This window comes from Choristoneura fumiferana, chromosome 6, assembly GCF_025370935.1.
Source record: "Choristoneura fumiferana chromosome 6, NRCan_CFum_1, whole genome shotgun sequence".
NCBI lineage: Eukaryota > Metazoa > Arthropoda > Insecta > Lepidoptera > Tortricidae > Choristoneura > Choristoneura fumiferana.
Window position 1 is genome coordinate 16503889 of NC_133477.1, and position 25377 is coordinate 16529265.

The 25377-nt window shown below is 36.5% G+C and overlaps 2 protein-coding genes and 2 long non-coding RNA genes across 5 annotated transcripts; 2 read left to right on the plus strand and 2 right to left on the minus strand.

Moving 5' to 3' along the window:
- The first annotated feature begins 5073 nt into the window (after positions 1–5073).
- LOC141429205 (uncharacterized) lies at positions 5074–5726 on the plus strand. The gene is made up of 2 exons (XR_012451505.1): positions 5074–5158; positions 5544–5726. It is a non-coding gene; the product is annotated as an uncharacterized lncRNA (long non-coding RNA).
- Positions 5724–8390, minus strand: LOC141429204 (GDP-fucose protein O-fucosyltransferase 3-like). Its single transcript, XM_074089474.1, has 2 exons — positions 8223–8390; positions 5724–7155 (listed from the first exon to the last, which is right to left on the minus strand). Exon 2 carries the CDS (start codon positions 7053–7055, stop codon positions 5724–5726), a length of 1332 nt encoding a protein of 443 aa, XP_073945575.1. The 5' UTR covers positions 7056–7155; positions 8223–8390.
- Positions 8391–11070: 2680 nt separating this feature from the next.
- LOC141429206 (uncharacterized) lies at positions 11071–11999 on the minus strand. Its single transcript, XR_012451506.1, has 3 exons — positions 11735–11999; positions 11510–11635; positions 11071–11436 (listed from the first exon to the last, which is right to left on the minus strand). It is a non-coding gene; the product is annotated as an uncharacterized lncRNA (long non-coding RNA).
- A 937-nt stretch (positions 12000–12936) lies between these two features.
- On the plus strand, positions 12937–25358 carry LOC141429210 (DNA-directed RNA polymerase III subunit RPC5-like). 2 transcript variants are annotated; one of them, XM_074089479.1, is made up of 8 exons: positions 12937–13237; positions 13346–13564; positions 15083–15248; positions 16768–16883; positions 17527–17667; positions 20223–20394; positions 22077–22300; positions 22831–25358. In XM_074089479.1, the coding sequence occupies exons 1-8, from the start codon at positions 13208–13210 to the stop codon at positions 23260–23262; spliced, it is 1500 nt and encodes a 499-aa protein (XP_073945580.1). In that variant the 5' UTR covers positions 12937–13207; the 3' UTR covers positions 23263–25358. The 2 variants fall into 2 exon arrangements, with proteins under 2 accessions (XP_073945580.1, XP_073945581.1); XM_074089480.1 differs by having other exon boundaries at positions 22077–22249.
- The last annotated feature ends 19 nt before the right edge of the window (positions 25359–25377 follow it).

The window sequence follows — 25377 nt, forward strand, 5'->3', positions numbered from 1 at the left end:
AGATACAGGAGCTTGTAAGTCGGTTATTCATAAAAGAGACTATGAAACTTATTTTCCGAAACATGAGCTAAAAAATTGCTTTGTGAAATTGAAGTCTGTGTCGGGAGAAGTGTTATCTGTGCTAGGAGCTATTAAGATTAGGCCTAGAAATGTCAAACAGGATTTATATCTTATAGTAATTGAAAGCGGCAATTATTTTAGTCCTTTGATTGGAAGAAATTGGTTAATTTACTTTTTCCTAAGTGGCAAAAAAATTTAAATAGAAAATGTGTGTTTAGTGCAAGGAGAGATGGATAAAATAGAAAGGAATAAAATGATTGACTGCTTAAAAAATAAATATAAACAGGTATTTTGTAGAGACAGATTTCTCATATTGTAAACATGCAGGCAACATTGAAGCTCAAAGATGGGGCAACGCCTATTTTTCATAAAGCATATTCCATACCCTATGCAAAAAAGAAAGAGGTTGAAAATGAGTTACTTCAATTAGAAAGAGCAGGTATTATTGAAAGGGTTACCCATAGTGAATGGGCCAGTCCCATAGTGACAGTACAAAAAAAATGATAAAAAACTTAGAGTTTGTGTAGACTATAAAGTCACCTTAAATAAAATGCTAGATACCGACCATTACCCACTGCCTCTCCCTGAAGATATATTTGCGGAGTTGTCTGGAGCTAAAATATTTTGTGTCCTGATCTTAGCGGAGCCTACCAACAGCTATTATTAGACAAAAAATCTCAGGAATATATGACCATAAACACACATTTAGGGTTATTTAGACCAACACGCTTACAGTTTGGTGTATCTTCAGGACCATCTGTGTTCCAAAGTATTATGGATCAGATTTTACAGGGTGTAAAAAATGTTAAAGCATACATAGATGACTTAATAATAACGGGCACTAATTTAGAGGATTGTTATAAAAACCTAGAAAATGTGTTGAGTAAATTAAATCAGTATAATGTTAAAGTAAATTTGGACAAATGCCAGTTCTTTTGTAGTGAAATCAAATTTTTAGGACATTTAGTATGTGAGGAAGGTATAAAACACTTCCAGAAAAAGTGGAAGCAATAAATAAGGCCCAGCACCAACATCAATAACTCAATTACAAGCATATTTAGGACTTTTAAACTACTATGGAAATTTCTGCCCAGACTATCAGATCACTTGGCACCTTTACATGCTTTATTAAAAAAGGGAGTTTCTTTTGAATGGACTAAAGATTGTAATCAATCTTTTCTTCAAAGCAAAAAGTTGGTAGTGAATATGGACTATTAGTGCATTATGACTGTAAGAAAGAATTGTATGTTACTGCTGATGCAAGTAAATATGGTCTAGGGGCTGTGTTAAGTCATGAAATTGATAGTGAACCAATATGTTTTGCTTCAGCCACTTTAATATGGCTCAAAAAATTATTCTCAAGTGGAGAAAGAAGCTTTGGCTATAATATTTGCAGTACAGAAATTTCATAAATTTTATATGGTAGGAGATTTATTCTAGTGACAGATCATCAGCCTTTAAAGTTTATATTTGATCCTCTTAAGAAAATTCCTGTCACAGCTAATGCCAGATTGCAAAGGTGGGCATTAATTTTGTCAGGTTATCAGTAAAAATAATTTATAGAAAGGGAATTATTGGGAAATGCTGATGCACTGTCACGGCTACCACTGCCTGAACAAGTAAATGTAGCTGACAGTATAAATTATTTCAATTTAAAAGATAATGTACCATTGGATTTCCAGGAGATCGCTAGATTGACACAAAAAGATAGGGTATTGAGCAAAGTTTATGAGTATGTTTTGACAGGGTGGCCAAATTCAATAAATGATGAGAATATTAAACCATACTTTATCAAAAGGGCAGAATTAGGAACTGATCAAAAATGTGTACTTTGGGGAAACAGAGTTATTATTCCTAGCGAATTAAGAAATAAAGTATTAGCCTTATTTCATGAATCTCATCAGGGGATGGTACAATCAAAAATGTTAATGCGAGAGTATTGTTGGTGGCCTAAGATGAATGATGACATTGAAAGTATAGTGGCTGCATGCAGTATATGTCAGTCATCAAGAAATTTTACAAATACAAGTCAACCTATAAATTGGAAAAAATGTATAAATATCTTTGAGAGAGTTCATGTAGATTTTTTATGAAAGATTCTGTAACTTATTTACTCATTGTTGATTCAATGTCAAAATGGCTTGATGTGCATATAATGCATGGTACTTCAGCCTCACAAGTGATTGAAAAATTGTGTAAAACTTTTGCTATGATCGGTATACTGTATATTTAGTAAGTGACAATGGTCCACCTTTTTCTTCTGTAGAGTTCCTAAAGTTTTTGAAAAATAATGGATGTGTGCCTTAAAAAGTCCACCATATCATCCCGAGTCTAATGGCATGGCCGAAAGAACCGTTCAAACAGCAAAACAGGCCTTAAGTAGATTACTGGAACAAGAGTCGGGATTTTCTAAAGAACTTTTACTACAGAACTTTTTGTTCACATATAGAAACAGTCCAAATTCAACCGGTATGTCCCCAAATGAAATGTTATTTAAATATAAACAAGAACCCGCTTTGAATTAATTAAACCATCAAATGTTTGTCTAAAAAGTTATAACTGATAACAAATTTGAAAAACAAGTCTTATCTTTCAAGGAAGGGAAATAGTGTGGTGCAAAAATTTGAAGGAAGGAAAAGGATGGACCAAAGCTATTATTCTTAAGTTTTTAAGTCCTGTTAGGTATGTAGTTGATGTAAATGGAGTTCAAAAATATTTTCATGTTTCTGATCTCAGACCTTGTGTACATCAATCTCAGATCCGAGCCAGAAATGAGGCCAGACCCTCGGTTGTAATCACACCTGCCATTATTACAAAAACACTCCCAACAGATGTGCACCAAAATGAAGATTATGTGGAGAATAGTCCGGGCACTACTGTGGGGAGTGAGGTTGAGCAAGCTGATGAGCCTTATGAGCCTATGGTGGGTCCACAGCCATTGCGGGAGGAAGTTTTTGATGTGGGTAGGTACATCGCCGAGGGCAAGCCCGGAGCTGAGAAGATCTACAAGAATTATTAAAGCTCCTCAAAAGTTGGATTTGTAATTAATCACTGTACTATACTTTGAAAGAGGGGACGAATGACGTGTATTCATGTAGCTGAAAGATCACTGAGCACTCTGCCAGTATGTCAAATAATTAAAAAGAAGATTTAGATTTTGGATTGGTAACGATTAAGAACTCTGGGTTTTATAGAAATATATCTTTATTGAGTACTGAAGTTGATAGTTTTTCTTACATAGTCAAGTATAAGGTAGTTAGGTAGATAAACTTAATGTAGAATGCAGAGGCTTTATTGTGTAACACACTCTGATTCACAATCGATCACCACTGCTCCTCTACACAGACGGGATAAGGTAGAAAGAGATGGTAATAAACATGGAGCCCTCGGTGTTAGAATATTGCCACTGATATTACACAGGTTCAATTCTGCCTATATACGCAGCGCAGTGTGCACATTGCAAAGCCAATCCTTCAGATGAGAGAAGGTTGGGCCCTAGTTCCCACGCGGGCCCAGTGGGAAATGGGAACTTCACTCGCACCATTGAATTTCATCACAGGTGTGTGCAAATGTCCTTACGACATTTCCTTCACCGTAAAGTTCGTAGTAATTTCAAATGTAATCGAAAAAAACGCAAGATGCACGAGCCCGGGTACGAACACGGCTTGAGAGGCCATAGATGAAACTAGACTACCATGTCTTTTTTAACACAGGTTAGTTAGGGAAAATAACAAAAGTTTCATTTCAGATTTGCAGTGCAGTTCAAAACCAAGATTTCACGGTGGTTGAAGACTACATCACCGGGCTGAAGGCACTGCTCTACTTAAGGTCGATCGGACTCAGTGGATGGACAGGCCAATCTCCCCCACCTTAAACACCAGAAAGGAAAACCTGTGCAGACCCAATACGATGAAAATGGCAAGGTATAAAGATTCTCTGAATAAAGTTGGTAATGTACGAGTACAAGCTTTTCTAAAGACTAAGTTAATTTAACATTGTACTTTTGAAGTCAATCCACTATAAAAGTGGGTGAAATTCAAAACAACTTACATCAGATACGAACATTGCAAATTTTTTACATAAACGCTTGTGAAGACATTGATGGACATTATTTACCAGTTAAATGTGAACTTAAAATTTCACTTTATTACTATCACTCAGGTCCTAGCTCACTTCGGCCCTTACTTCAAGAAGCGTGAAGAAATGCTGCACAAGATCAGGCTAAACAAGATTTGCTAGCTGACAATACGGTGGATACTTACTTGATGACCAACGGCACTACCAACGGCCATTCTGCTATCCGAAAATAAAAGATGTGGTTGGAGAGGCTCTACCTAGAATTGGCACTTATAAGCATTTGGATAATACGAAGCAAGTTGTCGCGTTGATTGATGATGTAAGTAAGATTCTCTGTCATTTGCCCAAATTTTATCAGCTATATTTAATTGTTACCGATAATTTTCATTTGTCATAAAACTAATTATTTCTCAGTATTTATTTCGACGACTTTGGCTTGTTTTACGGACTTTTGTGCCTATAATTATAAATTAGGTTTTTTTGTTTTTTATTTGATTATTTACTGTTTTTTCTTTTCAGGATATGTGCATAAACTGCGGCAAATGCTATATGGCCTGTGCAGACTCAGGGTACCAGGCAATAGAGTAAGTCCCATTATTGGTCCATCTTAGATATAATTATTTACTGCTATTGCTGCTATCAGAGAAATTTACAATTCCCACCAGTACTTTTGCAAATGAATAGGCAGAAACTATACCTATCTGTGGGCAGAAACATTGATAAGAAAATATGCCTCCCTGGTAAAGACACAATCGAATTAAAAACATACGATTTTGCTTGAAGGCACATTTTGACTAGAAAGGAATCAGTACAACCCAATAATCAGTCAGTTTTGTTAAAAAAAACTGTTATCTCAATTAGCCAGCCGGGTCAATGCGTTAATAAGCACACAATTTCATATTAATAAAACTATACATTTATCTCTACAGCTTCGATCCGACACCCACATCCCTAAAGTGACCGATGACTGTACCGGATGCACCCTCTGTCTATCTGTGTGCCCCATCATTGACTGTATCTCGTAAGTACCATTCAACAATGGCAAATACATTTCCGCAAGATAGTACAGTCAGCATCAAAAGTAGCTGCACACTTTCGTACTTTGTCGTCTTACAGCCACGTACTAAACGCCATGCAAGATTGCCAATCTGTCAATGCGACAGAGTAAAAAAGTGATCCACCACTCTTGATGTTGACTGTATACCAATCACATAACTAATTCTTAACGTTGTTCAACTTATCAGCCAGACCCCAGCATTTTCACTGATTTTGTCCCACTTAGGTAGCAAATGGGAGTGTCACGTTAAAATTGTAAAATATGTTAAGGAATCGTGAAACAATTCATTTAGAGAAAATCATCGTCATCAATTCCTCGACTATATTTTAATCCATTGTTTTCTTCACAGAATGGTGCCAAAAACGATACCTCACAAAATCAAGAGAGGGCTTCAATACGCAAATACATCCAGTATCACCTCTAGACGGAATCTGCCAATGAAACAAATTTGTACAAAAGTATAAAAATATAATATCTATAAAAATACTGTTCTATACATCGATTTATATAACAATAAAGCCGTTATTTTTTACTCCATGTTCATAATTTTTTCGCATAGTTTTTCTGCTCTCTTTCCAGCTAAGTCCCATGAGGATACCCAATCGTTTTCAGGGTTCACTGACAATGTCAAAGCTGATATCGGTTTAGGACAATTGTAGTGGGTCTTATCAATAGTTCTCTCTACAAGCATTCCTTTTCTTTTTTGATGCAACTTCTTGCAAATCAAACATTCAAAATCTTCTACAGTCTTCATCGCATCAAGTTGGTTTGGTCTCATTCTGTACTCGTTTATTAGACGTTCATTCGTTATAGTTTGCTCAATCTTGTGGGCCAAATACTTTTCATACAATGTATCATTCTTCATCAGTTTCTTTAAATGCTCACTCAATATCTTTGGTGTTGGAAAGTCTTCTAGCATAATCGCAGATTTTTTATTTGGAAACCAATCTCTTATTGACGGCGATCCAAAGTAAATAGGTACTGACCCAACCTTTATAGCACGCCAAAACTTTTCAGTTATATAATCGTCACAAACTCCATTTTCTATAGCCATAACAAACTTATATCTTGCAATAAATTGAAGAAAACTATCATCATTCAAATGGTTCAAGTAATCATGTGTAAATTTGGATTCCAGTTGTTTATTATTCAGGCAACCACCATAAGAATCTACATTAATATACTTCATCAACTCCTTCATGTATGTGTCTCTCTCTGTCGACGTTTCACAATCACTCTGTATATACATAACTGGAGCAATTTCACTAAGAAATGAGTTCTTTGCTGGTGTTTCTACAAAATATGTTCTACTAGTTATATCCTCAAATGATTCCAAGTATTGTAATGGAAAAGGGATATCACTATATCTACTTAAAGTAGAAGAATAATTGAAAAGTTTTAATATCCTCTCGTGTGACAACTCCTCACGATTTCTCGGTGATTCTTCATGATACAGCCCCCAGATTATCTCAGTTGGTCTCCTTGGTAATGGTAAATCTTCAAACTCTATGTTACTCCCATAAAACAGAAAAGCCTCAACATAATTTGTGTGACTTATATTTTTTTGGCTATAAATATCACATTTCAGGTTCCCTGGACATTTTTTGGTTTCCGCTGTGCCAGGAAAACCTGCAGTCCACCACACTATCACAGGGTTGTCTGATTTTTTTAGTTCACAAACGGTTGAATAACGTCCACAAATCCAAAATATGAAACAAACACCCAGAAACACTGATCCCCAAAATAATTCATATAAAGTTAATCTAAAGAGTTTTTTGAATGCATTTTTGCAGATTTTCAAAATTAAATTCATAACAAAAGTAATGACTTTATTAATTTTGTGACCACTCTTAGCACACATCACAATGTGTACTCACAAACTGTGAAACTACTAATCCAACAGGAAGCTGCCAGTGTTTGTTATCTAACTGCCTATTTATTTATCAGTACCTAGTTGATAGCTACAAAATAAAATACAATATTGTACTAATAATTTAATTAAAATGTCCAGCCCCTCTCTTTCTTCATATAATGAATATCCATTGCCAGAGCAATAAACAGATCAAGATAGAAGAGTCCATATATAGCTCCGAGCAGTTTTCCAGCTATAATAAGCTTATCATTGCACACAGTGTCATTATTAATTCAAATATGGCATAATACATTTCCGCTGCATTCTGTACTTGGTCCACTATATACAACACCATGAACGTAAAGGACAGTACGAGGGTGGGTGCAGACACTATGCAGTGAAATAAACCCATAGGTTCCACCACATGTGGAATGATATTGAGGAGGAGTGCCGTTACCTAAAAGTCAGATGTCAATTCACTAGGAAATTGTGGTTATGTGAAAAAACAAATGGTGATTTTTACTTCTAGTTATTGCCAGATATTTAATGTATTTTCTACTGAACAATAGCAGTGGTTTGATGAATACCTAATTTCCTCTAGAGACATTTTAGATGAGCACAATTTTCGAACAGAATAATACTACTATTGCCTTCAATAGAATTTTATTCATATCAACAATAAAATCTATTGTTTCAAAGTACAACAAAACCCTTTCTCTTATAACAAAATTAAGGTCAAAAACCAGTGCAATTAGTAGATGGCAGTAGAAAAGTCCGTAAAGCGCTCCGGGGGCTTCAGTAGTTACTAATATTAAAAATATAGCGCTAACATTAAAGGCAATTTGTGTCACAAGATACAGTTGTTCAGCTAAAGCGTGCACTTGGTCCACTAAGTACAGCACAATGAATATTAGCGACATCACAAGACTCGGCGACACGGACAAGCAGTGCATTATTCCTGCACCCGGTAAAAGGAACGGCAGTATCATGAGAACCACTGATATAACCTAAAAAACACCAATCTTATTCACATTTATGCAACATTCTGCTTAAATCGTCTAGATTTAATCTCAATATTTTTTACTTATCGTTCATACTTAGTTGTCATGTTTGTAATTAACTTTATTTTGCGAAAAACAGTAGCGAGAGGGCAATTGGACAAATAATCATTGATACCTAAAACTTATTACGCTACTACGTTCATTGTGAATTAGCCGTACGTAAAAAATTTAGGAAATAAACAACTATTCAAATTAATTAAAACTTTCAAAACAAAAACATAACTTTTCAATTCAAACACACACATACAAATTTATTTTGACACTGCAGTCACAAAACGGTCAAAACGGACTGCAATGACAGTGACAGTTGTTTTTTTTTTGGTGTAACAGTTAAATTGTTCGGTCATAATAGTGATGTTCGTTATTCCTTTTAACAGATAATTCCTTATATTATTATTAGTGACTTGTAAAGTTTCCTTGCATAATTTTAAAATATGTAGAATGTCTGCATAAAGTGATGTAAAGGCGAAAATTTAAAGGCCGTATTCTAATCGAAAAATATATTCAAGAAAACACATTGAAAAATATAGTACTTCATAAGCTATACATTATTTAAGTAACAAAAGATTGATACATTATGGGAACTACTGACAGAGGGCGCTATCTAATAATTATTACAGAATATAAACAAAGTAAAAGTGCCAAAGCTTTTGTTGTTGTTATATATATTTATAACAATTACAAACAAACATTAACCAATGAGCACTTTTACAAATATAAACATCACTATTATTTTTATTTCCTGTCAGCTGCTCTCAAGTCAATAATTAGCCTATCAATAATTGTCCTATTGACTAAAATTATGCACAGCTAAATGTACATCCTCTTTCATTAGCAATCAAAAACAGATCTAATGATAATGCGGTTAATAACGCAAAATAAAAAATGCCATATACCAGCCATAACCAAACTTTAGCAATGTTCAAAAGGAAAACTTGTATAAATGCACCAAATACAAATAAAATTTGAAAGAACAGGTACATCTTTTCCATGAATAAGGGTACTTTTCTTCGTAAGTACAATATTATAAATAGAAATGATATGACGAGTGTGGGACCAGTCGCTATGCAGTACATGTGCCCACGTGGTTTTGGCAATATCGATGACATTATTGTGATGATTAGCGAGATTGCCTACAAAGAATAAATAATATGGAAATATTTTATTTAAAATTTCTAGTTCTTGCCTGTAATTCGTTTTATCCGTTTGATTTTTCCTCGAAACTAGAACGGGTTCAGTTAAATATAGTATAGACTCATAATACCGGAAAATAGACTATTAAAAACGCACGCATTAGAACAGGACTTCCCAACCAAGGGGCACTCCTCCCTAGGAGGGCGTAAAATGTTGGAGGGGGGAGGGGGTATAAATAATAGGGGCATTTTATTTACGAAAAAAAATCTATTTAACGCTTAGATAAATTAACTGTTCCGAATTGCCATTCAATCGCAAAAAAATGTGCTTTTTATTTTTGTTGAAACAGGGAGGAGGGAGGCATGAAAATAATATTATTTTTGGATGGGGAGGCTCAGCAAAATTAAGGTTGGGAATCCCTGAACTAGAAATTTGTCACAATTTATAACTGTTTTGAAATCTTTCTTTATACATAACTAGCTTTTACCCGCGGCTTCGCACGCGTAAACTTTCGGTCTGGTAGTTGCAATTGAAATTTTTGGGATTTTACAAAATTCCCCTGGAAATTTCCAAAATTTATATCGTGGTCTTCATTGAGGTTGTGTTGTGATTAACTGTACAAAATTCAAGACTCTAAACCAGTGCTAAAATTTCAAAATTTTTCCCTATCCAAATTCAAATTCATATAATTTATTCAGTAAATAGGCCGCATTGGGCACTTTTACACGTCATTTTTTTAAATACCAGCACTTTCGGAAAGACCATCATTGCCAAGAAGAATGCGCCGCAAGAAGCTTGGCAGAAAGTCATTTTTCAAAATAAAATAAGTACAAATAAAATACTTAAAACTACAGTAAGTATACAATTGAAGAAAAAATTACAAAATAATAATAACAATAATACACGGATGTATGGAGTCCCTTAGTTACAAAACTATCCCGTGGAAATATCCAGTGTGTGTATGTGTATGTGTTATTCCAGACGTCCGGCTACCTACATACCAAATTTCATGCCTCTAAGCCCAGCGGTTGTTATTTCGAGATTTTATCCCTAGTTATCCCGTGGGAATATCGGGTCAAAAAGTCACTTAAGTGTTATTCCAGATGTCCAGTTACCTACATACCAAATTTCATGACTCTAAGCCAAGCGGTTATTATTTCGAGATTTTATCCCTATCCCGTGGGAATATCGGAATAAATAGTAGCCTATGTGTTATTCCAGAGGTCAGCTACCTACATACAAATTTCATGGCTCTAAGCCCATTGGTTGTTATTTCGAGATTTTATCCCTAGTTATCCCGTAGGAATATCGGGTCAAAAAGTCACTTAAGTGTTATTCCAGAGGTCCAGTTACCTACATACCAAATTTCATGACTCTAAGCCAGCGGTTATTATTTCGAGATTTTATCCCTATCCCGTGGGAATATCGGAATAAATAGTAGCCTATGTGTTATTTCAGAAGTTCAGCTACCTACACACTAAATTTTATGGCTCTAAGCCCAGCGGTTGTTATTTCAAGATTTTATCCCTAGGTATCCCGTGGGAATATCGGGTCAAAAAGTCACCTATGTTTATTCCAGACGTCCAACTACCTACATACCAATTTCATGACTCTAAGCCTAGCGGTTGTTATTTCGAGATTTTATCCCTATCCCGTAGGAATATCGGGATAAAAAGTATCCTATGTTTTAATCCAGGTTATAAACTAACTTTTAGCCAAATTTCATCCAAATCCGTCCAGCCGTTTAAGCGTGAAAAAGTAACAAACATACTCACTCACTCACTCACTCACTCACAAACTTTCACATTTATAATATTAGTAGGATAAGGCTTTGCTAAAAAGCCTTAGTGTGAGCGTATCTTTGGATCGATACAACTACTTAAGTTCGTAATAATTTAATTTGCAATGCAAATGAATTACCTACATTCACCACCTCGTGTTGTATCAATCCTCAGACCTTGTTTGTATGATCTAAGTATCAATCAATAGTCATTAGTGACATCCATTTTAATTTAACGGTTTGGTTTAAAAGGTGAGTTTTAAAATCAGAGAATAGAAGAAAATTTCTTAGGTGTAAGATATGTGTAACAAATAGAGAGATTTCAAATGATTTATACTTACAAACTCGACCAGTTTCATTATAAATATGTTATATCTGATGAGTTCATTCCATTTTTTATCAACAGGCACAGAATCTGAAAATTATTATCAGTTTTTCAATCAGAAGCCGATGATTTTACAACTTTGAAATTATATTTAGAACATTACCGTTTATTATCATGTCAGACATTTTGTGGTGTTGTTGTTAATTATTTGTTCCTCAAAAATTAATACATTGCTCTACGGTGTGCTTTTTCTACAGAGGCTCTATTTTCACCAAGTATTGTAATAAATCTGATAAAAATTGTAAAAATAAACATAAAAACCTTGTGCTATCAATCAATGACAGTGGTAAATCAAAATATTATCTTCTATTTTGATGTAAAAACCTACCATAGTGATTACTAATCGTATTATTTGTAGGTAACCTTTATTTATAACCTCGGGAAAATTTAATTTGAAAGTTATAAAAATTGCTTCTCGCTTTTTACGCTACAAATTTATTTAATATGCCTGTAAAAACTATAAATGTGTCTAGGATATAAAAATAAATTGAGATTTGAATTTATCACATTGAGTGCATTCGAAAAAAATCGAAGCATGGACGTACTATCCATCGAAGTTCGTATCGTAGCATCCCTCTCACTCTCGTGTTGAATAATATAAGTTACATAAGTACACAACACAATATCTTGCAGTCCCGCTGACTAATATTATTTATAATACGAGATTGAAAGGGGCGGTACGATACGAATTTCGTAGTAGCCCCCCTGCAGGGCCCTCGCTCTCGTATTATACAGCATAAGTGTCGGAGGGACCGCACGACACGAAGTTCGAGTTTCAAGTTTCGTAGTAGCCCTGCTGAATCACCTGCAGCAGACAGAACACATAACATGTCCAGTGTAGCAAGTCTCGGTAACGTAGCATGAGATGAGACTACTAGAAATGGAATAGCACCAACAGCAGGGTTACTACGAAACTCAAAACTCGAAGTTCGTGTCGTGCGGTCCCTCTGACACTTAGGGGCTGTTTCACCATCCACTGATTAGTGTTAACTGACGGTTAAATGTGATGCCATCTCTATTTGTTTTGTTCGAATAGATGGAGACAGCATCACATTTAACTGTCAGTTGACACTAATCAATGGATGGTGAAACAGTCCCTTATACTATTTAATACGAGAGCGAGAGGGACGGCACGATACGAACTTCGAGTTTCGTAGTAGCCCTGCTAGCACCAACCGTCAACAGAACTTGGAATAGTAGATTGTTGCACCAAGCAGAAAGTTATTGCATCGAGTGCCGCACGAAGGCACGAGGGCAATTCGCACTCTCAAAAATGACCAAGGAAAATTCGCAAGGTTCTAGCTTGGTTCCCGCCAATTTCTCTTCTTTTTTTACTTTTTTTGGCAAGTTATTAGCCGATATTTTTATCTGCGATCTGTCAAATTTCGGATGGGCACCAGGCTGGCCAACCAAACACAAAGCTTTTTTTTATATATGGCTACTATTTTTGATAGGACTGGTGACAAGATTTCATATTTCTAAGACTATAATTTGATTCGTTCTCTGTATTCTGTTTGGAAAGAGAAAAACGCTGATATTTTTAAAATTTCGCTACAACTATCAATTAATTTATTACATTTTTTTTAAGATGTGCTTATTCTAAAAGGGCATAACTCCAAAACTACGACACAATAGATCCATTACTTTTGTCTAGTCTGTTAAAAAAAAGATCACGTAAGTTGAGTAGTCTAGTCTGTGCGTCGGACGTCAGACGGGGAGACTCGCGCAACGTACCTCCGGTCTATTTTAATTTAATTCCGTGATATGCTTGTCTAATATTGCACAAATTACTTCGTTAACAATGGAAGAAGAAGATCCCATAATTAAAGAGGTAAATTTCTATCAAACACAGCATATACAACGTGGTAATTTACTAGGTTATGTTATTGTGCGTAAAGTTGGTTCCGTGGTATTTTCATGGGTGATTTCTTCTTTTTAGATACCGGTGTACTTATCTCAGGCATTGGCCGATAGCCTTTACATTTACCAATATCCTGTGAGACCGGCGAATAGGGAGTGGAAAGATGTCAAAGTGGTCAATGCTTCCATTAAACCCAAGAATCAACTTGTACGAGTGGAGGTTGGTTTGGACACCTATGGCGACAAATACTGCTTTTACAAAGGGGAGCAGATTGCTCTGAACACCGATGGACAACAGGTAAACTATACAGACATTGTTCTTTAGATCTATAGCCAATAATTTTATCATGCTACTTTGACTATGAATAATCACAAAAAGAAATGGTATATCACAGTAAACAGTATACATTACTGTGAAAACAAGTACAGGGGAGGTTGAATGCCATGCATTGTGTTTTTCAAGTAAACACATTTTTAATTATTTGGTTTTGAATGTCTTAAGCCTAGAGGTCTTGATTAAACTGCATCACCATGTCGCAATGTTTCCCAGTGCTCTCCCAGGGTCACTGTGATGCTGCATGCACAGATCATGGTATCAGTGGCGTGCCTAGGGTATCAGACTATGGCAAGCCGAGAGATATGTTTTAGTATTTTTTATAATTTAATGTACCTACATCCATCTTGTTGCCGTAAACTTCAATCTTCAGTTTGGACGAGCTTACCAAAGCGCACTGAAGGCATGCTATTACTAGATAGAATTTTACAGACATACACTTGGAGTCCACACAAGGGACAATTTGGTCCGTTTCTGAACTCATTCTCTCCCACAGGCACTGCACTTTACACCGCACTAAAACCAGAATACCTAAGCACTTATTTATTTTTTGAAATGATTGCATCAAATCACATATGCTACGGCCCACGGTTCGAAATAAACAATCATGAAGTTATTCATCTCGCCCGCATTCATAATGTACACCACTATCGCCGCGTAGACTCGCCGCGCCGCCGCCGGTCGCAATCAGCGCCACTTTACTTATGCAATTCTTATTATTTTACGTAAAATAAAGCGCACTAAATTATTATAGTGATTTTATTAGAACTTTTTTTCTTGTTTGGACATTGTTCGCTTTATAAGGCAAGCCCGGCTTTTGGGCTTCTATGTAAGGATCGCCACTGCATGGTATGCATATCTAGAGCTATGCATGCATAATTATCTACTTTGCAACTAGGTAAATTGGTATCAAGTGTCCTGTAATATTTAATACCCCTGGTGTTGCAGATGTTTATGGGCGATGGTGATCTCTTACCATCAGGAGACCCATTTGCTTGTTTGCCATCCAATCAAATAAAAAAAAAAGGTTTACGAATGTTTCGGCGAATAACGTTTGGCTACCTGTTTCATTTCGCAACTTTTCATTTCCCAACTGTTTAATATTTCTGAAACTGTAAATATTTCAGGATTTTTATAAAGCTAACCTAACCTTGCCTAAAGGGTTCTACATGATGACCCTGAAATAAATCCTGTAATATTTACAGTTTTAGAGTTAGCGAAAAGGCAGTACTCGGATCAATGTTCAATTCATAACCTTTTTATAACAATTAAAACTACACTACCTAATATTAAAATATACTTAGCGGCAAACAATTCGGCCCACCCTTCATACAAAATTACTCATTCTGCATACATTTGAGGCTAGATTTTTTGCCGCTCAGTATATATTTTCGTATAATAACCTATTGTGACCCACTGATGCGAATATGGGTCAGGTCTTCGGGTAATGGTTCATTACATTATAAGCTTTTATTTGTCTAGGAATCATCACGGTACATCAAAGGCAAAGATCGGGAAAAGAGCCAATATTTCCGTAGTGGCATGATGGATAAGATGGTCTTTGAAAGCATTTCCCCCTGTCCTGATACTCGGCACTATGCAGTTGCCTTGCTGCAGGATAAGGAACTGCATTGTACACCCATTAAAGGTATGTTTTACTAACATTTTCAAAGTCAAAGTCGAAGTCAAAATATCTTTATTCAATTTAGGCTATAACAAGCACTTATGAATGTCAAAAAAAAAATCTACCACCGGTTCGGAAAAACCTCTGTTGAGAATAATCCGGCAAGAAACTCATGGAGGTATATTTTTTTAAAACAGATTTACAATATTATTAAATGATACCTATACATCACAAGTATTTAACACGACTTTAATTTTAACACAGAGGTCCGCTATTTAAAGGGATCACCAATCAATGCTGATCAAATTATTTCTAAATATCCCCTTTTATTAGATCTTAATCAGGGCCCGATCTAAGAAGGGTGCAAGTGTTTTTTTTACATTAGAAAGAAGGTAAGTGATCTTGACGTGTCTTTTTATTGAAAAACACTTGAAAAATAAGTCGCAGCAAATATGTAACAATTAGCAAGGTCTTTTACATTATTTTGGTATTATAAGTAATAGTTACTGTTTTTTTAAAACTTTTTTTATGTGTGCGTAAGCTGCACAGGGCTGACTATTGCAAAACCGTATAGTACTATAAGTGCTACCAATGACATTTAAAGGTACTCATAATTATGTAGGCATGGCTTAGATATGTGCAAATAAATGTAATCGTTAGTCTTACCTATTTCGAGGGTATTCTGGCAAAACAGAATAAGTGAATTTTTTTTTAAAGTCACATACATAGGCATACTCAATGTTTTATGTTTTATTTATCTAGCAAAACCGTATAAAAAATATATATTGTGCACTTATCCGGTTCTGCCAGAATATCCTCGATTTATTTAAACCTACTTAAAATGTGTCTGTTTGCGTATTTTAAGCATTATTATTTTCAATTACAATAGATATACGACTACAAACTTAAAAGAATTATTCGGTAGATAGTTATTTCATGTATTAATCGCGATAATTTCAGAAATCATTATTTCTTTAGAAAAAGGAAGTAGGTAGGGTACCGTTACGATTTCTCAAAATGATTGCTCCCGAACTTAGTACCGTGCGGCCGACATACATCGCGTCGCGCACCCGACTGCTTTCCTGCGGTTTTCCTGCAATCTGCGCTTGAGGGGTGGGGTAACTCGAACCGGTGCGGGGCGGAGCGTGGCCATTCTGTACGTCAGTACTATTATATATTCTGTGACAACAGTCTAATGTCCAGTTTTTAGGGTTCCCTACCCCGTACCGTACAAAGGGTAAAAACGGGACCCTATTACTAAGACTCCGCTGTCCGTCCATCCGTCCGTCTGTTACCAGGCTGTATCTCATGAACCATGATAGCTAGACAGTTGAAATTTTCGCAGATTATGTATTTCTGTTGCCGCTATAACAACAAATACTATAAACAGAAAAAAAATATATTTAAGGGTGGCTCCCATACAACAAACGTGTTTTTTTTTCTTATGTCTAATGTTGTATAGATAATAGTACGCAACCCTTTGTTAGCGAGGCCGCCTCGCACTTGATAATAATTGAATAATAATTATTTTTTACATTTTCAGGTATTGTTCAAATGAGGCCATCCTGCTCATACTATGACAAGCAAGACAAGCGGAAACATGACAATAATAAGGCTGAAAATTCTGATGAAGAAGAAAAAGAGCCTAAAGCTCAACAGGTATATTAAATAAAACACAACCAATGATTTTACTTTTAGTAATTCTATGACAGATTACATAATGTGTTGAATATAGATGTGGTAGACAAGTAATTTGACCTTGGGTTTTTCATACAGATAATCATGGGATTGAGCCTAGAGTCGCACTTCTGAGTATTCCAGAAAGGGTTTAGCATGCTAAGGAAGGACATGTGGCCCCTGCGAGGAATAGTTTCAATGCTTTAGCTGCTACGGATTAGGAGAATAAAGAGTTTGAAAAAAAAAATGTTAAGGAAACACATTTTTGACATTATCTCTGTGACAGTTCAAGATAGAGGGCTGAAAGTTGGAGTGATTACTAGTTATGAGGGGACAAACAATTGACATTCACCAATTCAACTATTCCTCACAGGGGCCACATGTCCTTCCTTAGCCTGCTCAACCCTTTTTACGTTGACTGTTGAATTTTTACCTGTATAGTGACGGAAAACAAAACAATTAAATAGTGTGTGAAGTTACCGATCCGCAGTGAGCCCTTATGGTATATATAGCCCAAATCCGCGAATACTGAGACGCCTGTTCACAGCAGTGGGACGTATATAGCTCCAAGATAATGAGGTGTGAGTCTTATGGTAGTTTTGTTTTTAATTTGTTTATTTTGTAGGTGACAGTAAAGTTTGCCCGCCAAGAGACGGAGGTGGCCAAAAAGGCGCGCGAAAAGTCCTTCGACACGATATCGCAGCGCGTCGCCTCGGAGCCCTGGTGCCATGCACTTTGGAAGCACTCCGACACTGATCAGGCTGAAGTAAGTTTAAGAGTCGCCGGTACGCTCGCCGCCTATCGCATCATACAAACGTAGTATTGTTCTAATTTACAAACAACACAGTGAAACAAAATAAAACTATGCGACTATAGTAGGAGCAGTTATCTTGATGTATAATTAGTTTTCGTTAACGTTTAGGTTTCGGTAACAGAATAAAAACACATTAATTTAGGTTTTGTATGAGAAATGGAAATTCGTTATTGTTTTTTTCTGTTACATTTTATATAAACAAAAACTAATTATAAACATCGTAATAGCTGCTCCGATTATAGTTGCAAAGTTGCATTTTGATCCGTAGTGCTGCTTGTAAATTAGAACGAAACTATGTTTGTATGGGGACGCGAGCGGGACTCTTAAGTGTAACATAAAAATACTGCAGTATGGCCGATTCCTACTGATATTATAATATGTGGCTGCCCAACTTTATTTATCTGAATGTTTTAGAAAGAAAGAAATAAATAAATCATTTATTGCCACAAAAATAAAAAATAACACACTAAGGGGCTGTTTCACCATCCATTGATTAGCGTTAACCGACGGTTGAATGTGATGCCGTCTCCGTCTATTCGAACAAAACAAATAGAGACGGCATCACACCTAACCGCCAGTTAACACTAATCAATGGATGGTGAAACAGCCCCTAAACCTATCAGCATAAAATGTTGTGTGGCAAAAGGAGCGGACTCAGCATTTGCTGCGAGTGCAAGCGTAAGCCTGCATTGCGCAGCGCTGGTTTACAGTAAAAATAATAAAGATAAAAGCTTGTAAAAAAATAAAATTAAAAAGAATTGTTCTAGACTAGAGTTAGGCTTTAGTAAATAAAAAGTATTGTATAGCGGGGACACCACAACAGATCTCTCTCCAGGTAAATGAAAACTGGATAAGTAGGCCACCAATCTTACACATTTGCACAGCTGTAACGAATTAATAATCAAGCACATAGTCATTTGAAGCGAACAATTATGCATACATTTGTAGTGATTAATCAAACCCCATTGTAAAAATTCTTAACACATCTACTTCCTATTGTATTAATATTTTAGTGATAAATGTCAAACCACAAGTTTGATGTATATCACGTCAAGACGTTATAACACCCACGATCAAATTTTAGAGAATGTTGTGTGAAAATAAAACAAATAAAAATATCTCTATTTATTAAACCAAGATACTACGTATAAAGTGGCAGTATGAAATGTCAAATGTAACAATAATGTGACCAGCATAATACGAATAGTGCTGCTCTCTGATTTCGGTTTTCGTTATTATTGCAAGTAATCGGTAAGTAAAACATAAAATAAAATAATAAAATTAAAGCATTCAACATTCTACTTTCCATAAGCATTGAGCTTTTAGGTAGAACTTGCTTAGAATCAAATGAAACTTAAACACCAACATCTACAAAAGGTAGAAATATCTCCTAAATGGTGATATTTTCATTAGACACATTTTACCTTTTTTAGAATTTCTGAAGTGCCCTACTTGTGTTAGTACGTTACAGATCCGTTCATATCTTAACATTTCACACGAATAATATAGGTACTTACCGAAAATTTTCGGTGATTACCGGTGGTGGTGGCACATCACTATTTATGTATGAAACTTAATTTTAGTATCTTGGTTTAATAAATAGAGTATAATAAAATTTAGATGTTAAAAAAAAAATGTTTCTCTATTGTTTTACACCACTGCAGTTTGACTTTATTTCACAAAATAACCTGTTGCCCGCGATTCCGTCTGCGTAGAATTCGTTTATCGCTAATACTATGCAATTTTCCGAGATAAAAGCTATTATGGTTTTCCCCGGGACTCAAATTATCTGTATACCGAATTTCATCTAAATAGGTTCAGCGTATTAGACGTGATGAGGTAACAAACAAACAGATTTACAAACTTTCGCATTTATTAATTACTAGCTTTTGCCCGCGGCTCCGCCCGCGTGGTATTCGGTTATCGCGCGCTGTTCCCTCGGGAACTGTGCATTTTTCCGGGATAAAAAGTAGCCTATGTCACTCTCGGGCCCATAAACTATCTCTATGCCAAAAATCACGTCGATCCGTCGCTCCGTTACGGCGTGAAAGACGGACAAACACACAAACACACTTTCGCATTTATAATATTAGTATGGATATCAAAGGGATCTGTTAGACTCAAAATGCTTTTTTTTTTTTAAAATATGGACATTGTTGGCCTTACGAGGTTAAAAGAAGCCTTAGGCTGTGGCCTATTTACAAAGACCTTATGGGAGCGCCAAAGTTCGCATACTCTATGCAAGACATACCGTAATTTTTGTCCGAATCATCATTTGTCATAATTTATTTCCCACTGAAACCTTAAATTTTTCTGAAATTTTTTCATGGTCATCCTATAGAAAAGTATAGGTTAGGTTACGTTTGTTTTATAACAATTCTGATTTATTTGATTATTGGATTCAGAGAAACAGAGTTAGGACAAACGATCATTCTGACAAACATTACATTCGGACTTCTAAGTATGCGAGCCGATATGGAGCCGACTTTATTGGTGTGTCCTCACAGCTGGAGCGTCTGAAGCTGTTCAGCGGGACATCCTCTCAGGGGTCGGCGCTGGCGCTGCGCGGGCGCGAGTACGTGCGCGCGCTGGTGCCGCCGCCGCCGCCCGACGAGGCCGACGGCGCGCCCGCCACCCGGCCCTCGCCCCAGGACCAGCTCGCGGAGATACTGAACAATGGTGCGTCACAGATGCAATATAAAAACAAATACAGATACAGTACCCGGCGATAAAGATTGCACATCGGTCTTCGGAAAAAGACAATGAGGGCTATCGTTTTTTGTCTCACTAGATGGCGCACTGTTGCGTGAGGTTTTTAAGTATGGCTTTCAAAGTCTGTTATTACGGGCGTGAAAACAAAGTTTAGATTAAAATCATATTTAATACACCTTAAAACCGTAGCATAAAAATATCGAGAATACCACAGTGTTGCAAAGTCCCCTTTTTGTTCGGAAAGAAGGGAGGACGAAGGTTTCCGAAAGACAAAACTGTCTCAAAACACAGACATTCATTGCCCCGGAACGCATATTTGCCATAATTAATTTCAGATATTACAAAATATTCACAAAATTATTCTAATTACAAATAAACCCGCGTAGCTCACCCAAAAACTATGAGATTTGACATTTCGGAGACCTCACGCTACACTAGCGCCTCTAGTGGCGAATTCATACGCGATAGCCCTCATTGGCTGCTCACGACGATATCCGATCAATCATCGTATTTATTAAGTGACGTTTTATTATCAAATAAATAGTGCACCTCTCTGGACTTAATTAGTTTACGTCAAATTAATGACATGTAAACTTCGGATTTTTATAGAGAGCTATGCAACTACTAGAAAAAGGATAGTTCCCTCTTTTCCCTAAAGATGCCATCGTAGAATTTAAAGTTTTGGGGGGTTTCAACAACTCTTTGTTATATATTTTCACCTAAATGCGTCCATACTCTATTGCACCTGTACAACGACTGCCAAACGTGAAGTGTGTGACAACGCCCTACAAAGCCGAAATTAGTCGAGTCTTTTTCCAAAGACTGTTTGAATCTTTATGGGCAGTACTGTACAATGTCTATGGAACAGCTTGGCGGCCGAGGTTTTTCCGACTCACTACGATAAGGTTACCTTCAAAAAGCGAGTGTACCATTTCTTGTAAGGCTGGCAACGCATCGGCCGTCTTGATGGTGCTGCGGATGTCTATAGGCGACGGTAATCACTTAACATCAGGTGAACCGTCGTTTGTGTGCTGTTACATTAAAAAAAAAGTGTTGACTATGTTTAAATGGGTTCGATGGGTTGGGCATAGGATGGGTTTGGGTTTGGGTTTGGATTCGAGCGTTTCAACCACCTCATTTTCTTGGTCACTTTTTTTTATGAATGGACTGTAGACTTTGAACATGGAACTACCCCGTGACATTGTCGAGTTAAACTCGATTTAAGTCATGTTTATCTGGCTGTAGAATTTAATGAAATTTTCAATTATTTTTTATATGTCTTGTACTTCTACTAAAAACTAGATGACTTGGGAATTGTAACAGAATCTTTTACCATGTCAACAAAAATGTGTCCACGTAAATCATACGGAATGAACGCTTGAATAATGAACCAGATAGATAAATAATAAGAAATAAAAAAAGGTCTCTTTATTTTTAAATATGGATGTGTCCGTTGCAGAACAATTTTTTATTGTCAAATAAAAGACAGCTTTAAAACATGTTTGGTAAAAAAAATCGACAACACAAAATATGAGAGCTGGCCGACAATCAAGACGTCAATCCTTCTTATAGCTTTGTGGGCTAGAAATGTAAAATTTCATCCTCAGAACCTTTTTCTTCAAGCCTCATGTTTTTTTTTTCACTTCCAGCCAAACTAATGACGTTTAACGACCTCCGAGCGCTGATCCGAACAGACGAGGGTCCACTGAGCGAAAGCGCCCTGCTGTCACTACTGAGCGGGCACGCTTGCTGCGTGCGCGGACTGTGGACGCCTCGCTCCACCGCGGCCGGGGGACTGTGGCGCGCGGCCAGGGACCATGTGGTGAGTGGATCACTTTATTGCTATTCACCTGTACGGACGAGGGACCATGTGGTTAGTGGATCACTTTATTGAAAGAAAGAAAAATATTTATTTGTCATTTAAAGGTTTAAAAGATAAAAGCGGAAAGACACAAATTGTCACGGTCCCAACTGAGGATGATTCATGTTCATCTCGTATTGCTATTTGTCACCAACCATGTTTCCGTTGCTGGTCACACGAGGCTCAGATGAGGGAAATTCGGCTGTAGTTCCTACGTGAGCCCAGGGAGGATAGGAAACTACAGGCGGTTTTACAATACTAACACAATCAATACTACAAGAATCTGATCCAAATCCGTGAAAATACGGGCCGGAGTAGTCGTAGAATTATTTTTATGGTAGTTTTACGCACTTGATCCGATTTTTGTCGGTCATCCGATGTCACCATACAAACAGTTCTATGACTAATCCGAACTATATTTTCACGGATTCGGATCGTTGTAGTGCGAAACCAGAAATGTCTGATTTCCGAACGTGGATTTAAACTCATGACCCATGGCTTCTCGGCTCTCGAAATGATTTAATTTTTATTTTATTTTGCAGTTATACCTCTTCACACAACATTCATACATCGACCGGCGGAAAGTCACCGCCGTCGTCCGTCTGCCTCCGCAAGACGTGCTCGAAATAATTCGCTCAGTCGCCAAATACAACCCCAAAACCGGATGGGAACTATTAATCCCGCCCGACGTAGCTTTCGAAGCCAAATACCCGGATGTTATCCAACGACAGAACTTGTACTGGGAAGCAAGACAGCGGTTGTTTAATGAGATGCTGATGGGCGAAGCGGTACCGAAACGTCAGAGGAAGAAGTCGCAACGGGATTCTATTAGTTCGGATATCATGAGTCCGAAAGCAAGGTGTAACAGTGTCAGTGAGGAGGATAGTGATAGGAAACGCCTTAAGAATAAATCGGTGGGTGGAGGCAAAAGGACTCGTAATTTTAGCTCTAGCAGTGCACATGATGGTACGTGATTTTTTAAATGTAGATAGGTTATCAAATTTTGTTGCGGTGATGTGTTTTTATTAGGGAACATGTTTGTGTGCGTGGTCATGCAGAAAATGATTCTTTATTAAGAAAATGCAACATAGGTGTACCCTTGTGGTCAGCAGTCCCGCACTGGAAATCGTATGCTTCAACGTCAACTTTTGAAAAATTGTATATTTAAATTTATGTTTATTTATTTGACTAGGTACGGTCACGATCGTTAATTTGGGACCCACTTAAAATCGAATATCTGTCGTTTTGTATGACAATTCAAAGGATATTTGACCAAATGAGTCTCAAATTAACGCTCGTGACCGTACCTATAAAGCAGAATCTCTTGCGGGTGTTTCCACTACACACTACACTACTTATACCTTATGTATCGTGTCGGTGTCTTCGTGTAGTGTGTGTGAAAAAACGCAGCGGATCCGACTAAAAAAAAGTGTCTTCCCCCCTGTTTCCTGGGCCAGAAGCTGGGTAAGCCCTTGCAATGCAAGAAAAGACATTTGTTACAGGATTGTAATGAACTCCCGATATTTCGATACAGATAAATGCATGAACAAGGCTAGACTGAAGAAATTGCGGGTTTATGTTTTGTAGACCTTGCTCGGTCTACCCTCAATCTTGTGTATCGACTGCGTTCACTCTCACTGTCTTCCATTGGACGAGTTCTAACTTATAACGTGAACGTAATTAATTTCACGATGTTAAGACATTTTCGGTCAATTTAACAAGATTAATTAAAATAGAATTCTTTCAGTTTAGCTACAACGACTTTGCCACAATTTTATTATAAATTCCTAAATAAAAACACGTATCACATTGTTAATTGAAGGAAGGAATTGAACTGTAACTTGTATTGTATGGTACTGTTTAATGATTGTATTGGCTTATGCGGATATTTTATTGTAACAAATGGTCTATTATTGAAAGGAATGTACAGATCTAGTGAATAATGTTGTTCCATCGCATTTTGTCGTATAAGTTCGTATTGTCTTACCTTCTCAATTAGCTTTAGTAAACTTCAGTAAGCTAGTTGGGACAGCAAGATTAATACGAACTTTTCCGTCAAAATACGATGGCGAAACATTAATCACTGCATCTGTAGTTGCTCTGTTATTTATTTTTGTTAAATGCAGAGTTGCATGTGTCGATGTTCACTGCTGAATGCAAACTTTTAGAAAACTTTAGTTAAGTTTAATCGTTTTTGAAGACTCATCACAGACGCATTAAAATCCGCAATATTTTTACTCGGTAATTTTAATCTAAATGTTGTTATAAACATTTTGTTCCTATAAAAAAAGTAGCCAATGCCATCTGTGGCCGTATTGTCTAACGCTCTGATATTCACAATCGTATTCGCCATCTCTTTCTACCCTCATCTTATACAGTGTGACGGAAAAGAGTATTGTAAACGATTGTCATTTCAAGTATGTTAGGCAATATGGCCTAAGGTCGTATTGCCTAATGTTTCTGGCGCTTGCGATCGCAATCAAGTGACAGTTTCTGTATGCGAAATCTGTTATTTGATTGCGATCACGAGCGTCAGAAACATTTGGCAATATGGCCTCAGTCTACAATAATGAAATAAGGAATCAAAGTATAACGAATTAACTTTGCGCTACGTTGGAACATTTTATCTATATTCAAACAAACATACAATACTTACATAATTTTAATCCTTAATTTCAAAATGAAAAAAACTTGGGTTACATAATGCATAAGTTTTATTTATTCAGCTGTGTTCATTTCTAGAACTTATTGACAAATTGAAGGAAACTGCCGTGTTGTTTATATTTAAATCCTTTTCAAAAGAATAATAATTGCTAGCAGTTGAGCTTTAGAAGCATTAAAATAGCCAATGACAAGGTTCTGTAATTAACATAAAAATTGTATAACTAGATAAACAAGGAATTGCATAAAAAAAGTTATTGAATTGAAAATCCTGAAATATATATCTGTATAAAAGAGAACCCAATTTGTAATTTATTGAGTGTTAGTTCATTTAGACAGCCATGTGATTTATTAATTATAATAAGGTTGTTACTTTTCTAACTAAAATAAACTATACTATTTAATTGTATTCGTTTTTTTTTAAGTAA

Coding starts and splice junctions, on each gene's coding strand:
- LOC141429204 (XM_074089474.1), bottom strand. CDS start 7,055: ATGTGTGCTAAGAGTGGTCACAAAATTAATAAAGTCATTACTTTTGTT.
- LOC141429210 (XM_074089479.1), top strand. CDS start 13,208: ATGGAAGAAGAAGATCCCATAATTAAAGAG. Junction 15,249..16,767: donor GCATTGTACACCCATTAAAG/GTATGTTTTACT, acceptor TTACATTTTCAG/GTATTGTTCAAATGAGGCCA. Junction 17,668..20,222: donor CCGACACTGATCAGGCTGAA/GTAAGTTTAAGA, acceptor GTGTCCTCACAG/CTGGAGCGTCTGAAGCTGTT.